Consider the following 22,229-nt stretch of genomic DNA (forward strand, 5'->3'; position numbering starts at 1 on the left):
GACACCTGATACCTACCTTGTACATCCTTCAACATTGCACAAAATCCCAATTACATTTTTACTGCAAAAATGATAATTTATAGGCAAAAATAATTATAAATGGCTATGGAAAAATTAAATTAATATAACTAAGAGTTATATTGAGGTTCCATAGCTTGACCGGTCTGCTGTACATGGAGTTATAAACAATTATAATACTCTGTTTTAGCTCGAGGTTAGGTTCCTGGTGCTTAAATATAAAACTAACAGCTATATTGAAGCCCCACAGTTTCTCCGGTCTACTGTACAAAGAGCTATAAACACTTAAAATATTCTGCTTTTGTTCCAGGCTTCTCGCAGACCCACAGTGACAGAGGCATACTTACCATATACTCCTCCTCGTACACCTGTGCCCACCCTGCCTCTCATAACCTCCTGGGGTGGCGTTGGACCTGAGGTTACTCCTGTACCTCAATACCTCCGACCCCTCCAGCAGTCCACACATATTTTTGGAGGTAAGCTTTAACTTCCGTGTATATTTTCTGAAAAAAAAAAATCGTATTTTCACCTACTTTTAGGTTGTATTAAGGATCTAAAGTTTACACAGTGCTCAGGAGTAGTTTGTGAAACCATACCTGGAGTTTACCTGGAGAGAGTTCCGGGGGTCAACGCCCCCGCGGCCCGGTCTGTGGCCAGGCCTCATGGTGGATCAGAGCCTGATCAACCAGGCTGTTACTGCTGGCTGCACGCAACCCAACGTACGAGCCACAGCCCGGCTGGTCAGGTAACGACTTTAGGTGCTTGTCCAGTGCCTGCTTGAAGACAGCCAGGGGTCTATTGGTAATCCCCCCTTATGTATGCTGGGAGGCAGTTGAACAGTCTCGGGCCACTGACACTTATTACCATACAAGGATTGTGCTCACCATAAAACACAAATACACACACACCATCCCTCCCCCCGTCACTCAAACTCCCCCATATACACCCACCGCACACGCACGCAGAAAAACACATCACTAAATATATTTCGGTCGCTACGTGATCCAAGGAAGATATTCCGTATTAGACTAGTGCAGAGTGCGGTATAAGTTGATAGAGATGCTGGATACTATCATTGGAGATTTGAAGGGAATTAGAAAATGCATTCACAGGTCATCATACGGAAACTAATATCCATTTTTTCAATAAAAAAAAGTGATAAATTAGGACATATACAGTCAAAACTAATTGAAACCTTGCGAAGAGATCACAGAGGCCTATATACTAAAGCACAAACACATTAGGCTCGCGCATTATTAAGTCATCATCATGGATGGACGAAACACAAAAATGATCGCACGAAAACCGGTTTCATATTTTTCAAATTTCTTCTTCAAAAAATAAAAAAGCAAATTGGGACCTACAGAGACCAAAATTAATCCAAATCTTTCTCTAAGTATGACTGTCTAGGTTTTAAGAAAGTGCAGTAAATAACAGGTAAGAAAGTAAGTTTTATTTAAGTTTAGTGAACATAACATACACTTTTTAACAATGGTTTTGACGACACAAATGTTACAGACAAATTAAGAACATTAAGTTGATTTAACTTAGCATAACTAACTAAAGTCAAACACTTGACTCACTCCTGATCAAGAGAAACAGTCTCTCCAGTTATTCCACAGAAACCAAATTAATTAATAAAACTGACACATGATAACTTACACAACCTAGCGTCTAGAAATTGTTTCGTTTGAGAAAAATACATTAGCACTCAATAAAAGTTTAAAGCAAACGGAAAGATGTACAGAATCCAACAGAAGTTGTGCCCACACAGCCTCAACCATGACATCTTCCATCCATTTAAAACAATGCTTCAGCCATGGAAGATTAATGCCGTTCATAAATTTTATATATTAATCAGAGGAAACCGCTAAACCCGTAGGGGATCATATAACGTCTGGAGAATAGGAGGTATTCAAATCTGATTCAGGCAAGTTAAAGATAAGTCCAGTTCCTTGGATCAAGTGTCCCTCGCCAGCATCAAGGAAAATAATGCAAAACAGCACCGACCGACAAACTCTATTAAATATATCAACTTTTTTTTTTCGTAAGTTACAAGACTGTTGACATTATGAAGGTGAGCAGAGGAGCCTGTCTCTATTATCACATGCAAACCAAATTTGGGAACTGTCTATGTAACACTGTACACAGGGCGCCCAGACCTGCAAATAGTCCCAAGAATCTTGACCAAGATATAGTACACCAGTGTTGAAAATTTGAAGCCAATCGAATAAAGCGTTCTCGAGTAATAAAAGAAATTGAGAGAGTAAAGAAGAATGTTGTACAAGACAGGTATAAAATACCGACAAGATGAAAGTTAAGACACATGTGCAACATCTGGTTATCTTTATTGTAGACGTTTCGCCCACCAGTGGCTTTATCAGTACAGATTCTTGGACATAATTAGAAAACAGAAGAACTATATACAAAAGATAAGATAATCAGTCCCTCAGCCTTGGAGGTGGTGTTTACAACACCATGGTTGTAGAGAGTCTGAAGCACAGGTAAGGAGACTGACGTTTATATAGGCGTCAGTGAATAGGGATGTGTAGCAGACGAGGACATAGTCACTGGTAGGCGGGATTCCCCAGTGGAAGTAGGTCCTTCCCAAATTGATGGGTTAGTTGTAGAAGTCGTGAAGAAGGTCATATAGATGTCCTCTGAATCAAGATACCATGATGTTGCAGTGTCTTAACTTTGTTGGTGCTGTAAACACCACCTCCAAGACTGAGGGACTGATTACCTCGTCTTTTGTATATAGTTCTTCTGTTTTTTAATTATGTCCAAGAATCTGTATTGATAAAGCTACTGGTGGGCGAAACGTCTACAATAAAGATAACCAGATGTTGCACAAGTGTCTTAACTTTAAACAAAAATGTTGTTGAGAATGTTCTGAAAATCTGAGTCTTCCCAACTTAACGTCATTAATTAAAATGCGAATTTATTCCCCCTCCCCCATTTTTTCTTGTCTTATTTAAACTGTTTTAAATTCTCTACAATAAGAATTTTTTATTTTTATTTTGCAAAAAATACTTCCAAAAACGATTAAAAAATACTCTAATTAAGATACACTAGCATTTAGGGTTTGAAGACGATCAGAAGAGGCATCCTCTAGTTATTGCATGGTGAACAGTAAAGTTGAAAAATTGAAATTTACACAGGTGAAAGTGAGTAACAAGTTGTGGTGTTTGTGTTAACTCACCATTGGTATACGTTAGAAGCCAGTTATAAAGGTCATTCTCTAGTTAATGATCTGATTACGAAAACTTAAGCTTTTTAACAATTTCAGTTTTGCTTCAAATTTGCCGTTACTCGGAATAAACTTAATGGTTATAATCCTTCTTAAAGAAAATATCGTCAATAATATATTGAAGCCAACCCGAAATTTTTTTTTTTTTTAATAAAAATGAATATCACTAACACTTTTTAATCGCCATATATTCTTAATTTTAACGTGAATATTTACCCTAGAAATTGGAATAGTATAATACGTCAATTCTCATCCTTGTCTCATCACCTTCCCACAGTGACGCCTGACGTGTCTGGAACCAGTGTGTGTCCTGGTGGTCTGAAGTGTGTACCACTGGTGCGTTGTGCACCTAGCTACCACGAGGTGGAGAACCAGCTACAGCTTGCTTGTTCCATCTTTGGTGGTGCTGTGGGAGTCTGCTGCCCTGGACAACATAATGCCAGTGAGTTGAAGTCTCGGTTCTCTCACCTGTCATTTGTGTCCAACGTAACTGATTTATGTGTACCACTTCATCCGTGTGCGTGTATATTTAATTGTACATGTATATGTACCAGTCACTTGTAAGACTAAACATGGATCATTTCCTAGATAACCCGAGGCAGATGTTAAAGGAAGCACATCATTTTATTAAGCTTCCTCAGCTGAACTTCAACTATGACTTAGTCAACAAGGCTTTGAAGATCGGCCTCTTGAGTTTGAAGGAGAGAGACGATTTGGAAACGGTAAATATCTTTATTTTTTTTTTTCTACCTCAGTCATTATGTCACATTTTCCGTATCAAATAATGCTTTAGTTAGAAATTACTTTGTATCGAGATTTCGCCTGACTACACAAATCAGCTTAATTCAACATACTGAAATTAACGTTCCACATTCAAGGTAAATGGTAAGAAAACATTTCTGAATCTGCCTTTAACACTAGTTTCACATAATTTGCCTGTAAAGTCATTTGTATTCCAGTACTATTTCTTCACTGATGTTCATAATACTTGAAGTTCTATGTTGTTGTGAATATTGACATTATTGCAAATAATTTGAAAAACATGGATATCTAAAATATCAGAAGGCAGTCCAGAAAAAAGGTAATTTTAAATTATCGTACTTTCTGAGAGCATGGAGTGTCCGGTGATGTGACCTCACGCCGGAAGTAGAATAAACACAATGTATTCTCTTGCTACAGAGGCTACAAGATGAGGGTATCCAGGTGGTGGACACTGGCGACCCAGCCTACCACCATCTTCAATTCTTCAAAACATCTTTACCCGCTATTAAGCTTCACAGAGCTGCCACTGTCCACGTCAGGGCTGCACACTACCTCAGGGCCAAGTAAGTCGAAGTTTCCTCTTCGCCTGTTTTTTCTCTTCCTTATCTAAAAAAGTCCTCATGCTTAACGACTACTTTTCAACCCTGGCTACACAGTTTAAGGATACTGGTCAACTTCTTTCAGTTTTCAGCTAAATCTCATCAGCCAGCGATTTTATAAATCACCGATTATTATTACTCATACACATACACACAAAGGTGTATGTAACACTGTATCCTGATGAAGGTGCCATGTAATTCAGCAAACACTAGACATAAGTAAAACTTAAGACTTTTTCTCGACATACAGGTTTGGTCTGAGCCCCCTGTTGGCTGGGTATGGTCTACAACAGATCGACGTGACCAACACCAAATTCGCCAACACCTGCCAGAGGAGCCCCGTGTGCCAAGAGAGAGACATCTACTACCGCAGAGTCGATGGCGCCTGCAACAACCTGGTTAGTCCCAGGATGGGCCAGGCCAGGACAGCCTTTCAGAGGCTATGTCCTCCACACTACAGTGATGGTGAGTGCTACCGCATCCTCGCCTCAGTTAACCTATCTATCGTCTACCAGTTAAAATAAATGTTAACATTTTTCCCAACAAATGTTTTTCCTGGTCACAGGCCTGTCAATGCCCCGAGTGAGCCGGACGGGTAGTAACCTTCCCTCTGCACGACTGGTGTCCACCAGCATTGCTGGCGACATGGACAGACCCAGCTCAGACTTAACTCACTCTGTGATGCAACTGGGTCAGTTTATCAACCATGACATCAACAACACTCCCATCAACAGGCTTAGTGAGTAAAACTGTATTTACTGTGGTAGTAAGAAAATAATTAGACCGCAGTGTAGTTCACTTGGAGAGAGAGAGAGAGAGAGAGAGAGAGAGAGAGAGAGAGAGAGAGAGAGAGATGCCTCTTACTACCTGAGGTCACCCATCCAAATACTAGCCAGACTTCCCTGAGTTTACCTCATTCTCGAGTTGGGTTTCAGGGACGTGGTTCTCCTGAAAGAGTGTGTTTACCTTAAGGTTCTAGCTCCGGGGCCAGGTCAAATACCCACGTTCTAATGAAATCCCCGCCCATGACGCACCTCTACTCCTTCCTTTGTTTTCTGTTTTGTTTATGGAAAAAAATTTTAAGGAACAAAAATGTTCTTTAACGAATTACCATGACACTTGTTTTAAGTCGTTACTAGCCAATAACTTCTAGACATAACATTTCCTCTGAATATTTCCCATTCGCCGAGAAATTAGAACATCCTTGACCAAATAAATAAGACACAATGCGAATTATGGCACTTTATTGTGAAGACATTTCGTCCCTCGAGGACTTTATCAATTTATTTGCAGACACTGCTGCGCGGTCAGCAGTACATGACCTACCAATTTCCTATCGAGGTGTTCCATTTCTGGACTATTTTGCTGCAATAGCTACCCACCTTCGCACCCGTTGGCAACAACGTTGGTCAACTCTGCTCGGTAACAAACTTCATTCTATTAAACCGAGCATAGGTTACTGGCCGTCTTCTTGTCATCAGTGCCGAGGTTGGGAGACCACTCTCTCCCGCCTTCGCATTGGCCACACTCGTCTTACTCATGGGTATCTCATGGAGAGGCACCCTGTTCCTCTCTGTGAGCAGTGTCAAGTTCCAGTATCGATTAGCCACATTCTGTTAGACTGCCCTCTTTATCAACGAGCACGCAGAATTTACCTCCAACGTCGTCTTCGTTCTACTACTCTCTCTTTACCTTCCCTTCTTGCTGATGGACCCTCCTTTAATCCTGACTCTCTCACTGACTTCTTGACAACGACTGATTTACTCCACAAACTCTGATGATACTTTTCGCACTTCCCTCAGCCCTTTCTAGTTCAGTCTCTTGCTGCCCTTTACCCTTTCACCATCCACTACCCCGCTGTTATCCGTAACCTATTACTCATCCATCTCCCTTTTGCCACCTGATGCCCTCGCTTCCTTCCTGCCCTGCAGCGCTGTATAGTCCTTGTGGCTTAGCGCTTCTTTTTGATTATAATAATAATAATAATTTATCAATTTATGGATTGATAACGTTTTCACAATACAGTGCCATAACCCAAATTGTGTCTTATTTACATACTGTGTTTTATTTACATACTCTACCAGTGACCTACCATCCTTGACCATATGTGAAGATACGTGTGTGTATGTGTTAAAGTAACCTTGACCAGGGCTTCTCTGGGTTGGTCAGATAACAGTGGTATCCAGTGTTGTTCAGACAACAACCGTGGCTTCGCTGAAGCTGCCTTCCTCCACCCCGCTTGCTTCCCCATCGAGGTTCCAGCCAATGACTCCTTCTACAGCAGGAACGATCGCCGCTGCATGAACTTCGTCAGATCTATGTTTGCTCCCCGCAACTCTCCGTGTGGTCTAGGTTATGCTGAGCAGGTAAACAAGATGGTGTCTGGTGTTATTTACACTTTTTCTTGTGGAGATTTTTTTTTAAATCCCCGTGTATCAGATTCTAGAGAAAGTGCAGTGGCTTTTCTTCCCTAGTGCCTATGTTACAGAGAGGCTTATAACTTTTCTCTCCCGGTGGGAAATAGGGAGGATAGGTGATGTCGAAGTGCCAGTTCCTACCTTCAAGTTCAAGGGGGCACTGTCAGGTGTGAGAGCTTGAGACCCAGTTGTTAAGTGATGAGTATTATGAATGTCAGTTTACCTGGAGAGAGTTCCGGGGGTCAACGCCCCCGCGGCCCGGTCTGTGACCAGGCCTCCTGGTGGATCAGAGCCTGATCAACCAGGCTGTTACTGCTGGCTGCACGCAAACCAACGTACGAGCCACAGCCCGGTTGGTCAGGTACCGACTTTAGGTGCTTGTCCAGTGCCAGCTTGAAGACTGCCAGGGGTCTGTTACTGACATTTTGTTACATTGAATGATCAATTAACTTTCACCACTGCCAGCGGTGTGGCAACAGTAACTAGGGTAGAGGCCCAGTATAGGCTGAGTTTGAATGCCCAGAGGCGTTAGTCTCATACATAAATCCAAGAGTCAACATGGCCAGGTATTGTAGCACCTCGGGAGCCAGGTTAATTAGTGACGTCTCCCTGAGCATAATAGAACTAGTATGTTGAGGTAATCAGAAGCGAGACTCGGTTAAGTGTCATAGCGGCTTCCTTGGATCACAACCAAGAGCCACACCTTGAGATCGGGCTCTTAAAGTCGAGGATATTACCGTCACGTGTGCTAAATATTGAGTGTCAGCTGTAATGATTTAACGACATTCAGATAATGCAACAACTCTTTTAGTAAACAGGACCTTAGTGTTAACTAACATTCTGGCCAGAGGAAGCAACCACACGCCATCTAGAGACCTCAGGTATTTAAATACCTGAGGCACAAGTAGAGTCCTCTTTAGTTACCTTGTTCATTAACTAGAGTATAATCCATAATTTGTACATTGGTAGTGGAGATTAATTAATGACAATAGTGTCAGGCCAAGGATTCACGTATTGCTATTAAATTCTAGAGCTTGTCAAAGCGTCACACTCACCGTGTCGTACAGTATCCTCGTATTAATGGGACATATCCAATAAACAAGTGTGCAGGAACAATGATCCTGGTAGTGGATGAAAGGAGAAAGTCTACAGTCGTATCTGGTAAGTGTGATAGTGTCCAGAGTACTCGTGATTTACAGCCGCTATCTAGGAATCATCCACCAGATTGTGTCAGATGTGTGAGGCGGTTGGCGTCCTCTGAGTGCAAGGCTGACATCAATTTGAGTAATAAATAAAAGTTAGACAAGTCAGTAGGTACTATTTCCTCGACACTCCCATTGTTACCATCTCATCACCAGTCTCACAACTTTGCATTATTTGCAACATCTCTATCTGACAGATGAACCAAGTCACACACTTCCTGGACGGATCTAACATTTACGGGTCCAGTGCCACGGAGGAGCAGCAGTTGAGAATGTTCCGTAGAGGTCTGCTCAGAGTGCAAGAGAATGACCTCCTCCCAGCCGACTTACAGGTCATGGAGTGTGAGACCACCAGAGAAAGATTACCTTGTTTCATGGCTGGTAAATATGGATTTCATTAGGAAATTTCTTGTTACGGAACATTTAACGTTCCTCTTTACTAATTATTGCGAGGGTATTATAAGCTCTTCTTTGCGTAATGTATTATAGGACACCATATTGACCCAGAATGACCCCTGACAGGAGACAACCGGGTGAACCAGCAAGTGATATTGTCTGTCATGCACACTGTGTGGGTGAGGATACATAACCGTATAGCCCGGGAGCTGGCACGCCTCAACCCACACTGGTCAGACGAGACTCTCTACCAGGAGACCAGGAGGATTGTGGTGGCCCTTTACCAGCATATTATCTACAATGAGTGGCTCCCTAATGTACTTGGTGAGTATCACCCCTCTCATTCCTTCCAATATTAGTAAAAGCAACAGGTGACTAGTTGATGTAGCAGTTGTAGTGTGGTACTTGAGATCTGCTCAGGACACATTCCATTAAGAAAAAGAAAGAGAAGATGTAAACTACAAAGAGAGAGACGTTTCCTATATATTGCACCGTCTGCCCAGTCTTTTGCTTTCATAAGGAGTGATTTCTGTGTGCAAATTTGGGACCGGTCCCTCTAGAATTTTCCAGGTGTAGATTATGATGTATCCCTATCGCCTGCGCTCCAGGGAGTACAGGTCAAGTGATTCCAAGCATTCCCAGTAACTGAGGTGTTTGACAGAACAATATGCGCAGGAAAGGCTCTTTGTACATTCTCTAGATCTGCGATTTCACCTGCCTTGAATGGAGATGCTAGTGTACAGCAGTATTCCAGCTTAGAGAGAACAAGTGATTTAAAAAGGATCATCACTGAAGTGGCATCTCTTGTTTAGAAGGTTCTCATTATCCATCCTATTATTTTCCTCCCAGATGTAATAGTGACACTGTTATGATCCTTGAGGGTGAGATCCTCTGACATTAAAACTCCAAAGTCCTTCTCAGGAACCATTAATAATGGCAAAAAATATGTTAAAAATAGCAAACTCATGTAAGGAACCATTAAAAATAGCAAAAAGGTATATAGAGAACTAATGCTTTCAAAAGGACAGTGAATACAAAAGGAAGGCAATGAACATGCTTCCAGTGCGTGTTTCTTGAATGAGATGTGTGTACATGCATACATTATGTGGGTGACGTGCCCTGCCCTGAAGCCATGTGTGTGTTTGCAGGCAAGGACTACATGGCTGCCAGTGGGCTACTGCCACGGCTGGAAGGCTACTCCAAGGACTACGACAGCGACCACAGTGCGGCTATACTCAACGAGTTCTCCACTGCTGCGTTCCGCTTTGGTCACTCCCTCGTCCAGGGCAAGATTGAGTAAGTGGTCACTCATCCAGGGCATGATTCAGTAAGTGGTTATTCATCCAGGGCATGATTCAGTAAGTGGTTATTCATCCAGGGCATGATTCAGTAAGTGGTTACTCGTCCAGGGCATAATTCAGTAAGTGGTTATTCATCCAGGGCATGATTCAGTAAGTGGTTATTCATCCAGGGCATGATTCAGTAAGTGGTTATTCATCCAGGGCATGATTCAGTAAGTGGTTACTCGTCCAGGGCATAATTCAGTAAGTGGTTACTCATCCAGGGCATGATTCAGTAAGTGGTTATTCATCCAGGGCATGATTCAGTAAGTGGTTACTCGTCCAGGGCATAATTCAGTAAGTGGTTACTCATCCAGGGCATGATTCAGTAAGTGGTTACTCGTCCAGGGCATGATTCAGTAAGTGGTTACTCGTCCAGGGTATGATTAAGTGGTTACTCGTTCAGGGCATGATTCAGTAAGTGGTTACTCATCCAGGGCATGAGTCAGTAAGTGGTTACTCGTCCAGGGCACGATTCAGTAAGTGGTTACTTATCTAGGGCATGATTCAGTAAGTGATCACTCGTCCAGTTGTCAGCATAGCTAATGTACATGTTTGTGTAGCATATCTTAGTATCGTAGTTAGTAGCATCTATATATTTTATATATACGATCCCTTGCTAGGCCCAGTGGCTAGCATGTGTGATGTCACGTGATGCCATATGTGAGCATTGGTCACCATGTCCCTCTCTCAGTTTCTGCATAGACCTACAGGCGACAACAAGGCTAGGCTGGGCTTACCCTCACGACTCTGCAAATACAAGTGTTTCCATCCATACCCAAGTGTATTTCTACACCAGCTTTATCTCCTAGAACCCCCAAGTTACAAATGGTGACAGCGATGGTCACGTAAATTTGATATTTACACAGATGTACCGACAGACATTGTGTGTTGACCGCATGGCAGCCTAGCCAACCAGCTACCCTGAGCAAGCACCCACCAACCTGTCTGCACTACTTCCTGGTCAGTCTTTGTGTCTTATCTGCTTATTTGCATTACTTACGAGAGGTTGATCTGGGTTTGCAAATTAAGCCAAGCCAGTCTGTGGGGGAGAAGCTCTACGCCATCCAGCCTGCTAAGTACCAGCCTTACCTGCCTAAGTACCAGCCTTACCTACTAAGCCAACTTCCCAACCTGCTGTGCTCATTGTTACAAGTTCTCAAGCCAGCCTGTGTGAAGGGCTTAAGCCACCCAGCTAACCAAAGTGACTAGCCCCAGTACTCAAGCAAGCTACGTGGGTTCCAGCCTTCACCATCGCTTTGTGCTCCCTGCTCGAAGCCATTCTGAGTACTTATATCATCCCTGTGGTATTTTGTGGGGTTTTAAGTCATCTCGGCTTAGAAATTCACGTGTAGACTGTGGGTACCAGCTAGCTGCCTGGGACAAGCCGCTCATGCCACCCACACAGTGTCTCGGCACACTGCCTCTCTCACCCACACCTACCCACTGCCATTTTCACCTTTATATTGGGTCCTAGCATCTTATTTTATGGCTCACACAGAGGGTCAAGCCACAAGATTGTCTCTTTGTACCTGAGCGCCAATGTAAAAGCCTTGTGTGTGAGTCCCTCAAGATAAGCGCTATCTTCACCAAGATTCTGCGACGCCACCAGCAGCGACGAGAGACCTACCTACCTCCATCACCCCTCACCACCATCACCATATGCACTTTTCAAGTGCGTATCCACCTCTTCAGACATGATGATTACGTCATCTAAGTACACCATAAGTGCACTACCTATGAGGCCTCTATAGATATTAGTCATGAGCCTCGAGAAAGTGATGGGGGAAGATTGTAACCCGAAGGCCATATGGAGGAAGTGATAATGACCTGTAGGAGTGGAAAATGCAGTTAGCTCTTGGCTGTCCTCATGAAGAGGGACTTGCCAAAACCCTTGTAACAAGTCCAGGGTCGTAAAGACTTTATCTCCGATGTTACGTAAAAGATCACCAAGTACAGGAAGTGGGAAGTGATCTGGAATAGTTTTCGCATTTAACTTCCTAAAGTCAGTCACTGGGCACCAAGTACCGTCCTTCTTAGGTACTAGGATCAAGGGCGCATTCCAAGGTGAATTACTAGGTGCAATAACTCCATCATCAAGCATCTGATTGATCAATTCTTCTGCGACAGCAACTTGTGAATGAGGCATTCTGTACGCAGGTATATAGATAGGTCTGGTACCAGGTTCAAGTGGGATACGATGGGGCAATAAATTCATTATACCCATCTTCTCACTTGGTAAGGCAATGGCTTTATGACGTTTGTTCAACAGAGTCAACAAATGCTTGACCTCGTCTGGGAAGTCAGTCGGAGCTAAGTCTTACTCCTCAACTGGTGGAATGGATTGATCCAGTGGAGTGAATGGGGTCTTCCCGGTAGAAATAGCACCGACCCACTGGTCAGGTGACAACTCATCCTCTACCTGAAAAGGGTAAGGATAGTGAACAAGGTCAACAAGATTGGTATTTGCTCTGAGACGAACACTGTGACCAGAAGTGTTAGCTAGGAAGAAATGGATCTTACTATCTCTTACAGCATGTAAGGATGGCTCAACAAATAAACCCTTTACTTTGCAGGAATCACTGTCAACTAGGATGTTATCACCATCTGGAACACTAGGAACAACAACAGACACTCTAGTGAGAGCACTAGCCACAACAGAAACATCTTTCTGCAGACAGCATGTGACATCAACAAGAGATGGCATTACTAGTTGCAAGTAATCGTTTTTCGACAAGGCGTCCCCTGTGAAGAAACTACTACTTGAACTGGTGGAAATGATATTGGGAAGGGTAGGAGAGAAGAGCTGCTAGATAAGTACAGGTCAGCTATAGATTTCATTAAGTCTAAGGGAGGGATCCCAATCATATGTAGCATCTTGCCTAGAAGGGGAGTAGGAAATGAATGGTTGTCTAGGGCAATTGGTGTAAATTGCTGGCTAGACAGATACTGCAAGGAACTTGCAATCCCATTCATTGACAACTGGAACAACTTTTATGGCAAACATGATATGTATGCAAGGGATGGGGTACATCTCTCTGGGTCAGGGGTGGTAGCACTTGCAGACTCGATTGAGAAGGCCATTGGTGAAATGCCTATGATTTTAAACTGATGGAAGATAGAGGTATGGGTGTGTGTGGGAAACAAGCAGGTTGCAACACTAGGGTTGGAAACAGTAAATGTATAAAAGGCATTCAGCATGAAGTTATAAATAAAGACAATAGAACAGGTCAGCAAACAAAGGGGGACAGCAGAGGGCAGCAAGGGACTAGCTCCCTTAAGGTTTACTATACTAATAGCAGGAGTGTTAGAAATAAGATAGATGAGCTAAGATTAATTGCAAGTGCAGGAAACATAGATATTATTGCTATAACAGAGACCTGGCTCAATCTGAAAGATAGAGAGATGCCCTCTGAATGTCACATACAAGGCTATAAATTATTCCACACTGACAGGGTCAACAGGAAAGGTGGTGGAGTAGCGATGTATGTCAGAGACAATTTAAATTGTTGTGTTAGACAAGATATTAAATTAGAAGCGTCAGCCACTGAATCTGTTTGGTTACAGCTTCTCGAGGGCCGAGTAAACTAATTTTGGGTGTGATTTACAGGGCCCCAAATCTTGATAGGGAGTGCAGTAAACTTCTATGGGACGAAATTCGTAAGGCATCTACATACGAAAATGTTGTGCTAATGGGAGATTTCAACTATAGACAGATTGACTGGAGCAATTTGACAGGAAATTTAGAGTCGGGTGACTTTCTTGATACGATCCAGGATTGTTTTTTAAAACAGTTTGTGACAGAGCCAACTAGGGGAAATAACCTCCTTGACTTGGTTCTTGCCAGTAGGGAAACACTAATTAATAATCTTGAGGTTAATGATGAGCTTGGGGAGAGTGATCACAAATCACTCAGTTTTAATATATCATGGAATTCCCCTAATAATGGCAATCAAGTCTCCGTCCCTGACTTTCGCTTGGCTGATTTCATAGGACTGAAAAATTACTTAGGTGGGCTGAACTGGAATGACCTGACTAAGGGTCAGGTAGGTGGTGATGGTTGCCGATATGATGCTTTCCAGGGCATAGTTCTAGCTGCTCAGTCAAATTATGTTCCAAATAGGGAAATCAGATCAAACAAAAATGATCCTAAATGGATGAACAATAGATTAAAATATCTGATTGGTCAAAAGAGAGGCATATATAGGCAAATCAAAAGAGGAGAGGGGCAATTAAGAAATCGATATATTCAGTTAAAGAGAGAAATAAAAAAGGGAATTAGAAAAGCAAAAAGAGATTATGAGGTTAAAGTTGCAAAAGAATCGAAGACTAACCCAAAAGGATTCTTTCAGGTATACAGAAGTAAGATCAGGGACAAGATAGGCCCACTCAAAAGTTCCTCGGGTCAGCTCACTGACAGTGATAAGGAAATGTGTAGAATTTTTAACACATACTTCCTCTCAGTTTTTACACAGGAGGATACCAGCGATATTCCAGTAATGATAAATTATGTAGAACAGGACGATAATAAACTGTGCACTATTAGGGTCACAAGTGACATGGTCCTTAGGCAAATAGATAAATTAAAACCTAACAAATCCCCAGGCCCTGATGAACTGTATGCAAGGGTTCTAAAGGAATGTAAAGAGGAGCTTAGCACACCTTTGGCTAATCTTTTCAACATATCACTACAAACTGGCATGGTGCCAGATAAGTGGAAAATGGCAAATGTGATACCTATTTTCAAAACAGGTGACAGGTCCTTAGCTTCGAACTATAGACCAATAAGCCTAACCTCCATAGTGGGAAAATTTATGGAATCAATAATTGCCGAGGCAGTTCGTAGCCATCTTGAAAAGCATAAATTAATCAACGAATCTCAGCATGGTTTTACAAAGGGGCGTTCCTGCCTTACGAATTTATTAACTTTTTTCACTAAGGTATTTGAGGAGGTAGATCATGGTAATGAATATGATATTGTGTATATGGACTTCAGTAAGGCTTTTGACAGGGTCCCACATCAGAGACTATTGAGGAAAATTAAAGCACATGGAATAGGAGGAGAAATTTTTTCCTGGATAGAGGCATGGTTGACAAATAGGCAGCAGAGAGTTTGCATAAATGGGGAGAAATCAGAGTGGGGAAGCGTCACGAGCGGTGTTCCACAGGGGTCAGTGTTGGGCCCCCTGCTGTTCACAATCTACATAAACGACATAGATGAGGGCATAAAGAGCGACATCGGCAAGTTTGCCGATGACACCAAAATAGGCCGTCGAATTCATTCTGACGAGGACATTCGAGCACTCCAGGAAGATTTGAATAGACTGATGCAGTGGTCGGAGAAGTGGCAGATGCAGTTTAATATAGACAAATGCAAAGTTCTAAATGTTGGACAGGACAATAACCATGCCACATATAAACTAAATAATGTAGATCTTAATATTACGGATTGCGAAAAAGATTTAGGAGTTCTGGTTAGCAGTAATCTGAAACCAAGACAACAGTGCATAAGTGTTCGCAATAAAGCTAATAGAATCCTTGGCTTCATATCAAGAAGCATAAATAATAGGAGTCCTCAGGTTGTTCTTCAACTCTATACATCCTTGGTTAGGCCTCATTTAGATTATGCTGCACAGTTTTGGTCACCGTATTACAGAATGGATATAAATTCTCTGGAAAATGTACAGAGGAGGATGACAAAGATGATCCCATGTATCAGAAACCTTCCCTATGAGGATAGACTAAGGGCCCTGAAACTGCACTCTCTAGAAAGACGTAGAATTAGGGGGGATATGATTGAGGTGTATAAATGGAAGACAGGAATAAATAAAGGGGATGTAAATAGTGTGCTGAAAATATCTAGCCTAGACAGGACTCGCAGCAATGGTTTTAAGTTGGAAAAATTCAGATTCAGGAAGGATATAGGAAAGTACTGGTTTGGTAATAGAGTTATGGATGAGTGGAACAAACTCCCAAGTACCGTTATAGAGGCCAGAACGTTGTGTAGCTTTAAAAATAGGTTGGATAAATACATGAGTAGATGTGGGTGGGTGTGAGTTAGACCTGATAGCTTGTGCTAACAGGTCGGTTGCCGTGTTCCTCCCTTAAGTCAATGTGACCTGACCTGACTAGGTTGGGTGCATTGGCTTAAGCCGGTAGGAGACTTGGACCTGCCTCGCATGGGCCAGTAGGCCTTCTGCAGTGTTCCTTCGTTCTTATGTTCTTATGTTAACTAGCACACATTGCAGGGATAGGCTCAGCACTCAAGGTAGTCAGAGCATCCTCGGACACTTGAGGTAACTGGACACTATCTTGCAAGCCTGAAGTTGTAGGTGGAACACAGACAGAAATGACAGGATCACCAGTGCCTGACCGCTTGGGTACGCTACTGGAAAATGCATTGGCTTGTAAGGACTTAATCTGAACGTCGTACTCTGCGGCAGTATGGCAGATCTTGGATCCAAGCTGGTAACCCCAAAATAGTACGATCAAGTCATCAATTTGGGCATGCCATCGATAAGGGTCGAGCACAATGCGTAAGTCTCTCGTGGAAGCAAATCCCAGTAGATCACCAGGGAAAGTAATCTGGTCGACAACAAGGAAGGAAGCAGTACAGTCTCTACCTTGGATAGAAAAGATGAGGGAAGTCCGACCTCGGACACGCAGGTGAGAACCAGCTACTCCACTAAGGGAGGACACATGAGTCGTTTCTATGAGAAGGACATGTCGTAACTGCTTATCCTTAAACAAAGTAGACCTGATAATATTAACTTGCGCAGCAGAGTCCATGAACACATGAATGAACTCATTATGAACAGATGCTTGCACTATAGGGCCTATCGCTGCATTGAAAATTATGTGCAAACAAAATGGAGGGTTGTCATCAGAAAACGTTTGTTCCACTTCATCCCCAAAATCATCTACGTCAGAGACGTGTGAAGCAACATCATCAGAGGGATTGTCATTCTCGAGACTGCTTAAGGCATCAAAGGAATTGTGAACGGGGATGGTGTACTCATTCTCACCTACTGTCACCATGGGACGGTTTGACTGGGGCACTCGAATTCCTCCCATATTGGAAGAATGAGCCTGGTTCTAGTTAGTCTGAGAACCACGACGTCTGTTTCCTCTCCTGGTTCTGCGGTTGGAACGGCCACGGAAAGATCTAGAGTACTGAAGTTTGTAGAGAGCATTGCACTCAGATGTGTCATGTCCATATATTCTATGTTAAGTACTGTAGGGAAGATCTGACTGGTACTCATCATCAGCACGGCGCCTCTTAGGGTAACTACCAGGACAATTAACTGCAATATGGCCACGGAAACCACAGTTGTAACAAGTCCGCTGACTATGGTTACTGAATATACTATGAATACTACGAGGTTGATAATGACTCTGTACACTGGTCCTTGGTGATCGCTGCGATGGTTGACCACCACCACGATTTGTCCCGGTGACACAAACAAGAGGCGGTGCAGATTAGACATAAGTGCGAAATTACTTTTGATACACGGGAAAGTACTCTGGGGGCACAAGGAACGTACATGATTGAGGGCTGTAAGTGGTTCCATCGTCACAGTTGGAGGATTAGCCTCATAAGCACACACGGAAGCAGGCGGCAATAGTTCTTTGATTGCCCCAAAAGCTGCTATTTTAGCAAACGACGCTGTGGATGGTTTATCCTCGTCAGGGACAAAAGCTGAGGACTGGACAGCATTGATAAATGATGATAAGAGTTTATCTAATCTAACAGCAAATGCACTCAACGATTCATTAGTCATGGATGTAGCATTCACTAGTTCCCTAAGAACGACATATGGATCAGCTGTTTTTACTGGTACGAGGAAAGAACGAATCAGTTCCTCATATTGTGACCACTTAGTAAGATTCCTGAAGTCTCGCACATCAAGGAGATCAACAACGTGAACAGCAGCAGGGGACCGATAAAGAGCTTCTTTCGCAAGTCTGATAAGACTTTCCTCTGAAGGAGGACCGTCAACTAGAGCATTAACACGAGAACGAATGGCAGTAAACCATGCTTCAAGACTATGTACATGGCCATTGAATAAAGGTAACGCATCAAGGGAATCACGAGTAAAACTGTAGCGTCTCGGTGTCTGGGTCGGTCTGTCAGTCGCTAAAGAACTATTAGGAATGTTCACTGAGAGGCCTGACTGACGCCAATCACTAAAGTATCAAGTGAAGGTATATGAGACATAATGGCAAAGAAGTTGCATAAAAACAAATAAGGCAAGAGTAATGAATAATAAAAATGACACATATGCGAAAATTGAAATAAAAGAGATGTAACTAATTCTGCAGATATAATAAAAAACATGAGTAAGATACACTGCAAGAGGAAGAACAACTCATTGTAAGGGACTGCTGGCCAAGATAATGAGTAAGATACACTGCAAGAGGAAGAACAACACATTGTAAGGGACTGCTGACCAAGATAATGAGTAAGATACACTGCAAGAGGAAGAACAACACATTGTAAGGGACTGCTGGCCAAGATAATGAGTAAGATACACTGCAAGAGGAAGAACAACACATTGTAAGGGACTGCTGACCAAGATAATGAGTAAGATACACTGCAAGAGGAAGAACAACACATTGTAAGGGACTGCTGACCAAGATAATGAGTAAGATACACTGCAAGAGGAAGAACAACACATTGTAAGGGACTGCTGGCCAAGATAATGAGTAAGATACACTGCAAGAGGAAGAACAACACATTGTAAGGGACTGCTGGCCAAGATAATGAGTAAGATACACTGCAAGAGGAAGAACAACACATTGTAAGGGACTGCTGGCCAAGATAATGAGTAAGATACACTGCAAGAGGAAGAACAACACATTGTAAGGGACTGCTGGCCAAGATAAAGAAACACATTGAAATTTATAAGTAAAAATATTACTATAGGCTGAATGAAATGCAAAATGAGGTGTCTATACTCTTGCTTCAATAAGAAATTTACTAATAAAATTGCAAATCAATGTAAAAAGTATAAAATGAAATTACTAAGTTGTATGTAAAGAGAGATAACTAAAAAAATAATTATTTTGTAAGAGTGCACAAACAAAATTAAAATATAATGAATATAACACCAAAGAAAATAATAAAACGAAGAACAGGACATTAAAACAATACTAAACACTGAATATAACACAAGAATAACACTGCATAAAAATATCAATGAAAAGGAAAATAATTCACTGCAGAACAAAGTCAACAAAATAAGAGGCAGAAATAATCACTGCTGTAATAAAGTTACACTGGGAAAATGTTGGTTAAATAAATAAAAATAAAAATACGAAGAAAGACTGAATACTTTAACTCTTAATTGTAAATTAGGTAAAACAATTTACTCAGAGCGAAGATAACTAATTTAAAAAGAAATTAAAATTACACTAAGAGTGAATTTGTTCAAAGAAATATGAATAATATGAATAAAAATGACACAAGATATAAAACTGGAAGTGAACACTTACAAGTGTCGGGGCACAACACTTACAAGTGGCGGGGCACAACACTTACAAGTGGCGGGGCACACAACACTTACAAGTGGCGGGGCACAACACTTACAAGTGGCGGGGCACACAACACTTACAAGTGGCGGGGCACACAACACTTACAAGTGGCGGGGCACAACACTTACAAGTGGCGGGGCACACAACACTTACAAGTGGCGGGGCACACAACACTTACAAGTGGCGGGGCACAACACTTACAAGTGGCGGGGCACACAACACTTACAAGTGGCGGGGCACAACACTTACAAGTGGCGGGGCACAACACTTACAAGTGGCGGGGCACAACACTTACAAGTGGCGGGGCACACAACACTTACAAGTGGCGGGGCACAACACTTACAAGTGGCGGGGCACAACACTTACAAGTGGCGGGGCACACAACACTTACAAGTGGCGGGGCACACAACACTTACAAGTGGCGGGGCACAACACTTACAAGTGGCGGGGCACACAACACTTACAAGTGGCGGGGCACAACACTTACAAGTGGCGGGGCACACAACACTTACAAGTGGCGGTGCACACAACACTTACAAGTGGCGGGGCACAACACTTACAAGTGGCGGGGCACACAACACTTACAAGTGGCGGGGCACAACACTTACAAGTGGCGGGGCACAACACTTACAAGTGGCGGGGCACAACACTTACAAGTGGCGGGGCACACAACACTTACAAGTGGCGGGGCACACAACACTTACAAGTGGCGGGGCACAACACTTACAAGTGGCGGGGCACAACACTTACAAGTGGCGGGGCACACAACACTTACAAGTGGCGGGGCACACAACACTTACAAGTGGCGGGGCACACAACACTTACAAGTGGCGGGGCACACAACACTTACAAGTGGCGGGGCACACAACACTTACAAGTGGCGGGGCACACAACACTTACAAGTGGCGGGGCACAACACTTACAAGTGGCGGGGCACAACACTTACAAGTGGCGGGGCACACAACACTTACAAGTGGCGGGGCACACAACACTTACAAGTGGCGGGGCACACAACACTTACAAGTGGCGGGGCACACAACACTTACAAGTGGCGGGGCACACAACACTTACAAGTGGCGGGGCACACAACACTTACAAGTGGCGGGGCACACAACACTTACAAGTGGCGGGGCACACAACACTTACAAGTGGCGGGGCACACAACACTTACAAGTGGCGGGGCACAACACTTACAAGTGGCGGGGCACACAACACTTACAAGTGGCGGGGCACACAACACTTACAAGTGGCGGGGCACACAACACTTACAAGTGGCAGGGCACACAACACTTACAAGTGGCGGGGCACAACACTTACAAGTGGCGGAGCACAACACTTACAAGTGGCGGAGCACACAACACTTACAAGTGGCTGAGCACACAACACTTACAAGTGGCGGAGCACACAACACTTACAAGTGGCGGGGCACACAACACTTACAAGTGGCTGAGCACACAACACTTACAAGTGGCGGGGCACACAACACTTACAAGTGGCGGGGCACACAACACTTACAAGTGGCGGGGCACACAACACTTACAAGTGGCGGGGCACACAACACTTACAAGTGGCGGGGCACACAACACTTACAAGTGGCGGGGCACACAACACTTACAAGTGGCGGGGCACACAACACTTACAAGTGGCGGGGCACACAACACTTACAAGTGGCGGGACACACAACACTTACACAACACTTACAAGTGGCGGGGCACACAACACTTACAAGTGGCGGGGCACACAACACTTACAAGTGGCGAGGCACACAACACTTACAAGTGGCGGGGCACACAACACTTACAAGTGGCGGGGCACACAACACTTACAAGTGGCGGGGCACACAACACTTACAAGTGGCGGGGCACACAACACTTACAAGTGGCGGGGCACAACACTTACAAGTGGCGGGGCACACAACACTTACAAGTGGCGGGGCACACAACACTTACAAGTGGCGGGGCACACAACACTTACAAGTGGCGGGGCACACAACACTTACAAGTGGCGGGGCACACAACACTTACAAGTGGCGGGGCACACAACACTTACAAGTGGCGGGGCACACAACACTTACAAGTGGCGGGGCACACAACACTTACAAGTGGCGGGGCACACAACACTTACAAGTGGCGGGGCACACAACACTTACAAGTGGCGGGGCACACAACACTTACAAGTGGCGGGGCACACAACACTTACAAGTGGCGGGGCACACAACACTTACAAGTGGCGGTGCACAAAACACTTACAAGTGGCAAGTGGCGGGGCACACAACACTTACAAGGGGGCGGGGCACACAACACTTACAAGTGGCGGGGCACACAACACTTACACACAAGTGGCGGGGCACACTTACAAGTGGCGGGGCACACAACACTTACAAGTGGCGGGGCACACAACACTTACAAGTGGCGGGGCACACACAACACTTTCAAGTGGCGGCACACACAACATTTACAAGTGGCCGGGCACACAACACTTACAAGTGACGAGGCACACAACACTTACAAGTGGCGGGGCACACACAGCACTTACAATTGGCGGGTCACACAACACTTACAAGTGGCGGGGCACACAACACTTAAAAGTTGCAGGGTACACACAACACTTACAAGTGGCAGGGCACACAACACTTTCAAGTTGCCGGGCACACAACACTTAGAAGTGGCGGGGTACACAACACTTACAAGTGGCGGGGTACAAAACACTTA

General features: G+C 43.7%; 1 protein-coding gene across 1 annotated transcript in view; it reads left to right on the forward strand.

Moving 5' to 3' along the window:
• LOC128687476 (peroxidase-like) overlaps positions 1 to 22,229 on the forward strand; it is a 113,249-nt gene that overhangs the window by 59,341 nt on the left and 31,679 nt on the right. Inside the window, exons 4-13 of the mRNA XM_070084066.1 lie at positions 329 to 494; positions 3,546 to 3,710; positions 3,857 to 3,990; positions 4,448 to 4,593; positions 4,880 to 5,094; positions 5,195 to 5,368; positions 6,799 to 6,995; positions 8,446 to 8,629; positions 8,771 to 8,968; positions 9,793 to 9,940. Of these exons, the coding sequence (XP_069940167.1) occupies positions 329 to 494; positions 3,546 to 3,710; positions 3,857 to 3,990; positions 4,448 to 4,593; positions 4,880 to 5,094; positions 5,195 to 5,368; positions 6,799 to 6,995; positions 8,446 to 8,629; positions 8,771 to 8,968; positions 9,793 to 9,940 (1,727 nt within the window). The remainder of the gene's footprint in view (positions 1 to 328; positions 495 to 3,545; positions 3,711 to 3,856; positions 3,991 to 4,447; positions 4,594 to 4,879; positions 5,095 to 5,194; positions 5,369 to 6,798; positions 6,996 to 8,445; positions 8,630 to 8,770; positions 8,969 to 9,792; positions 9,941 to 22,229) is intronic.

Source organism: Cherax quadricarinatus, chromosome 11 (assembly GCF_038502225.1).
Source record: "Cherax quadricarinatus isolate ZL_2023a chromosome 11, ASM3850222v1, whole genome shotgun sequence".
Taxonomy (NCBI): domain Eukaryota; kingdom Metazoa; phylum Arthropoda; class Malacostraca; order Decapoda; family Parastacidae; genus Cherax; species Cherax quadricarinatus.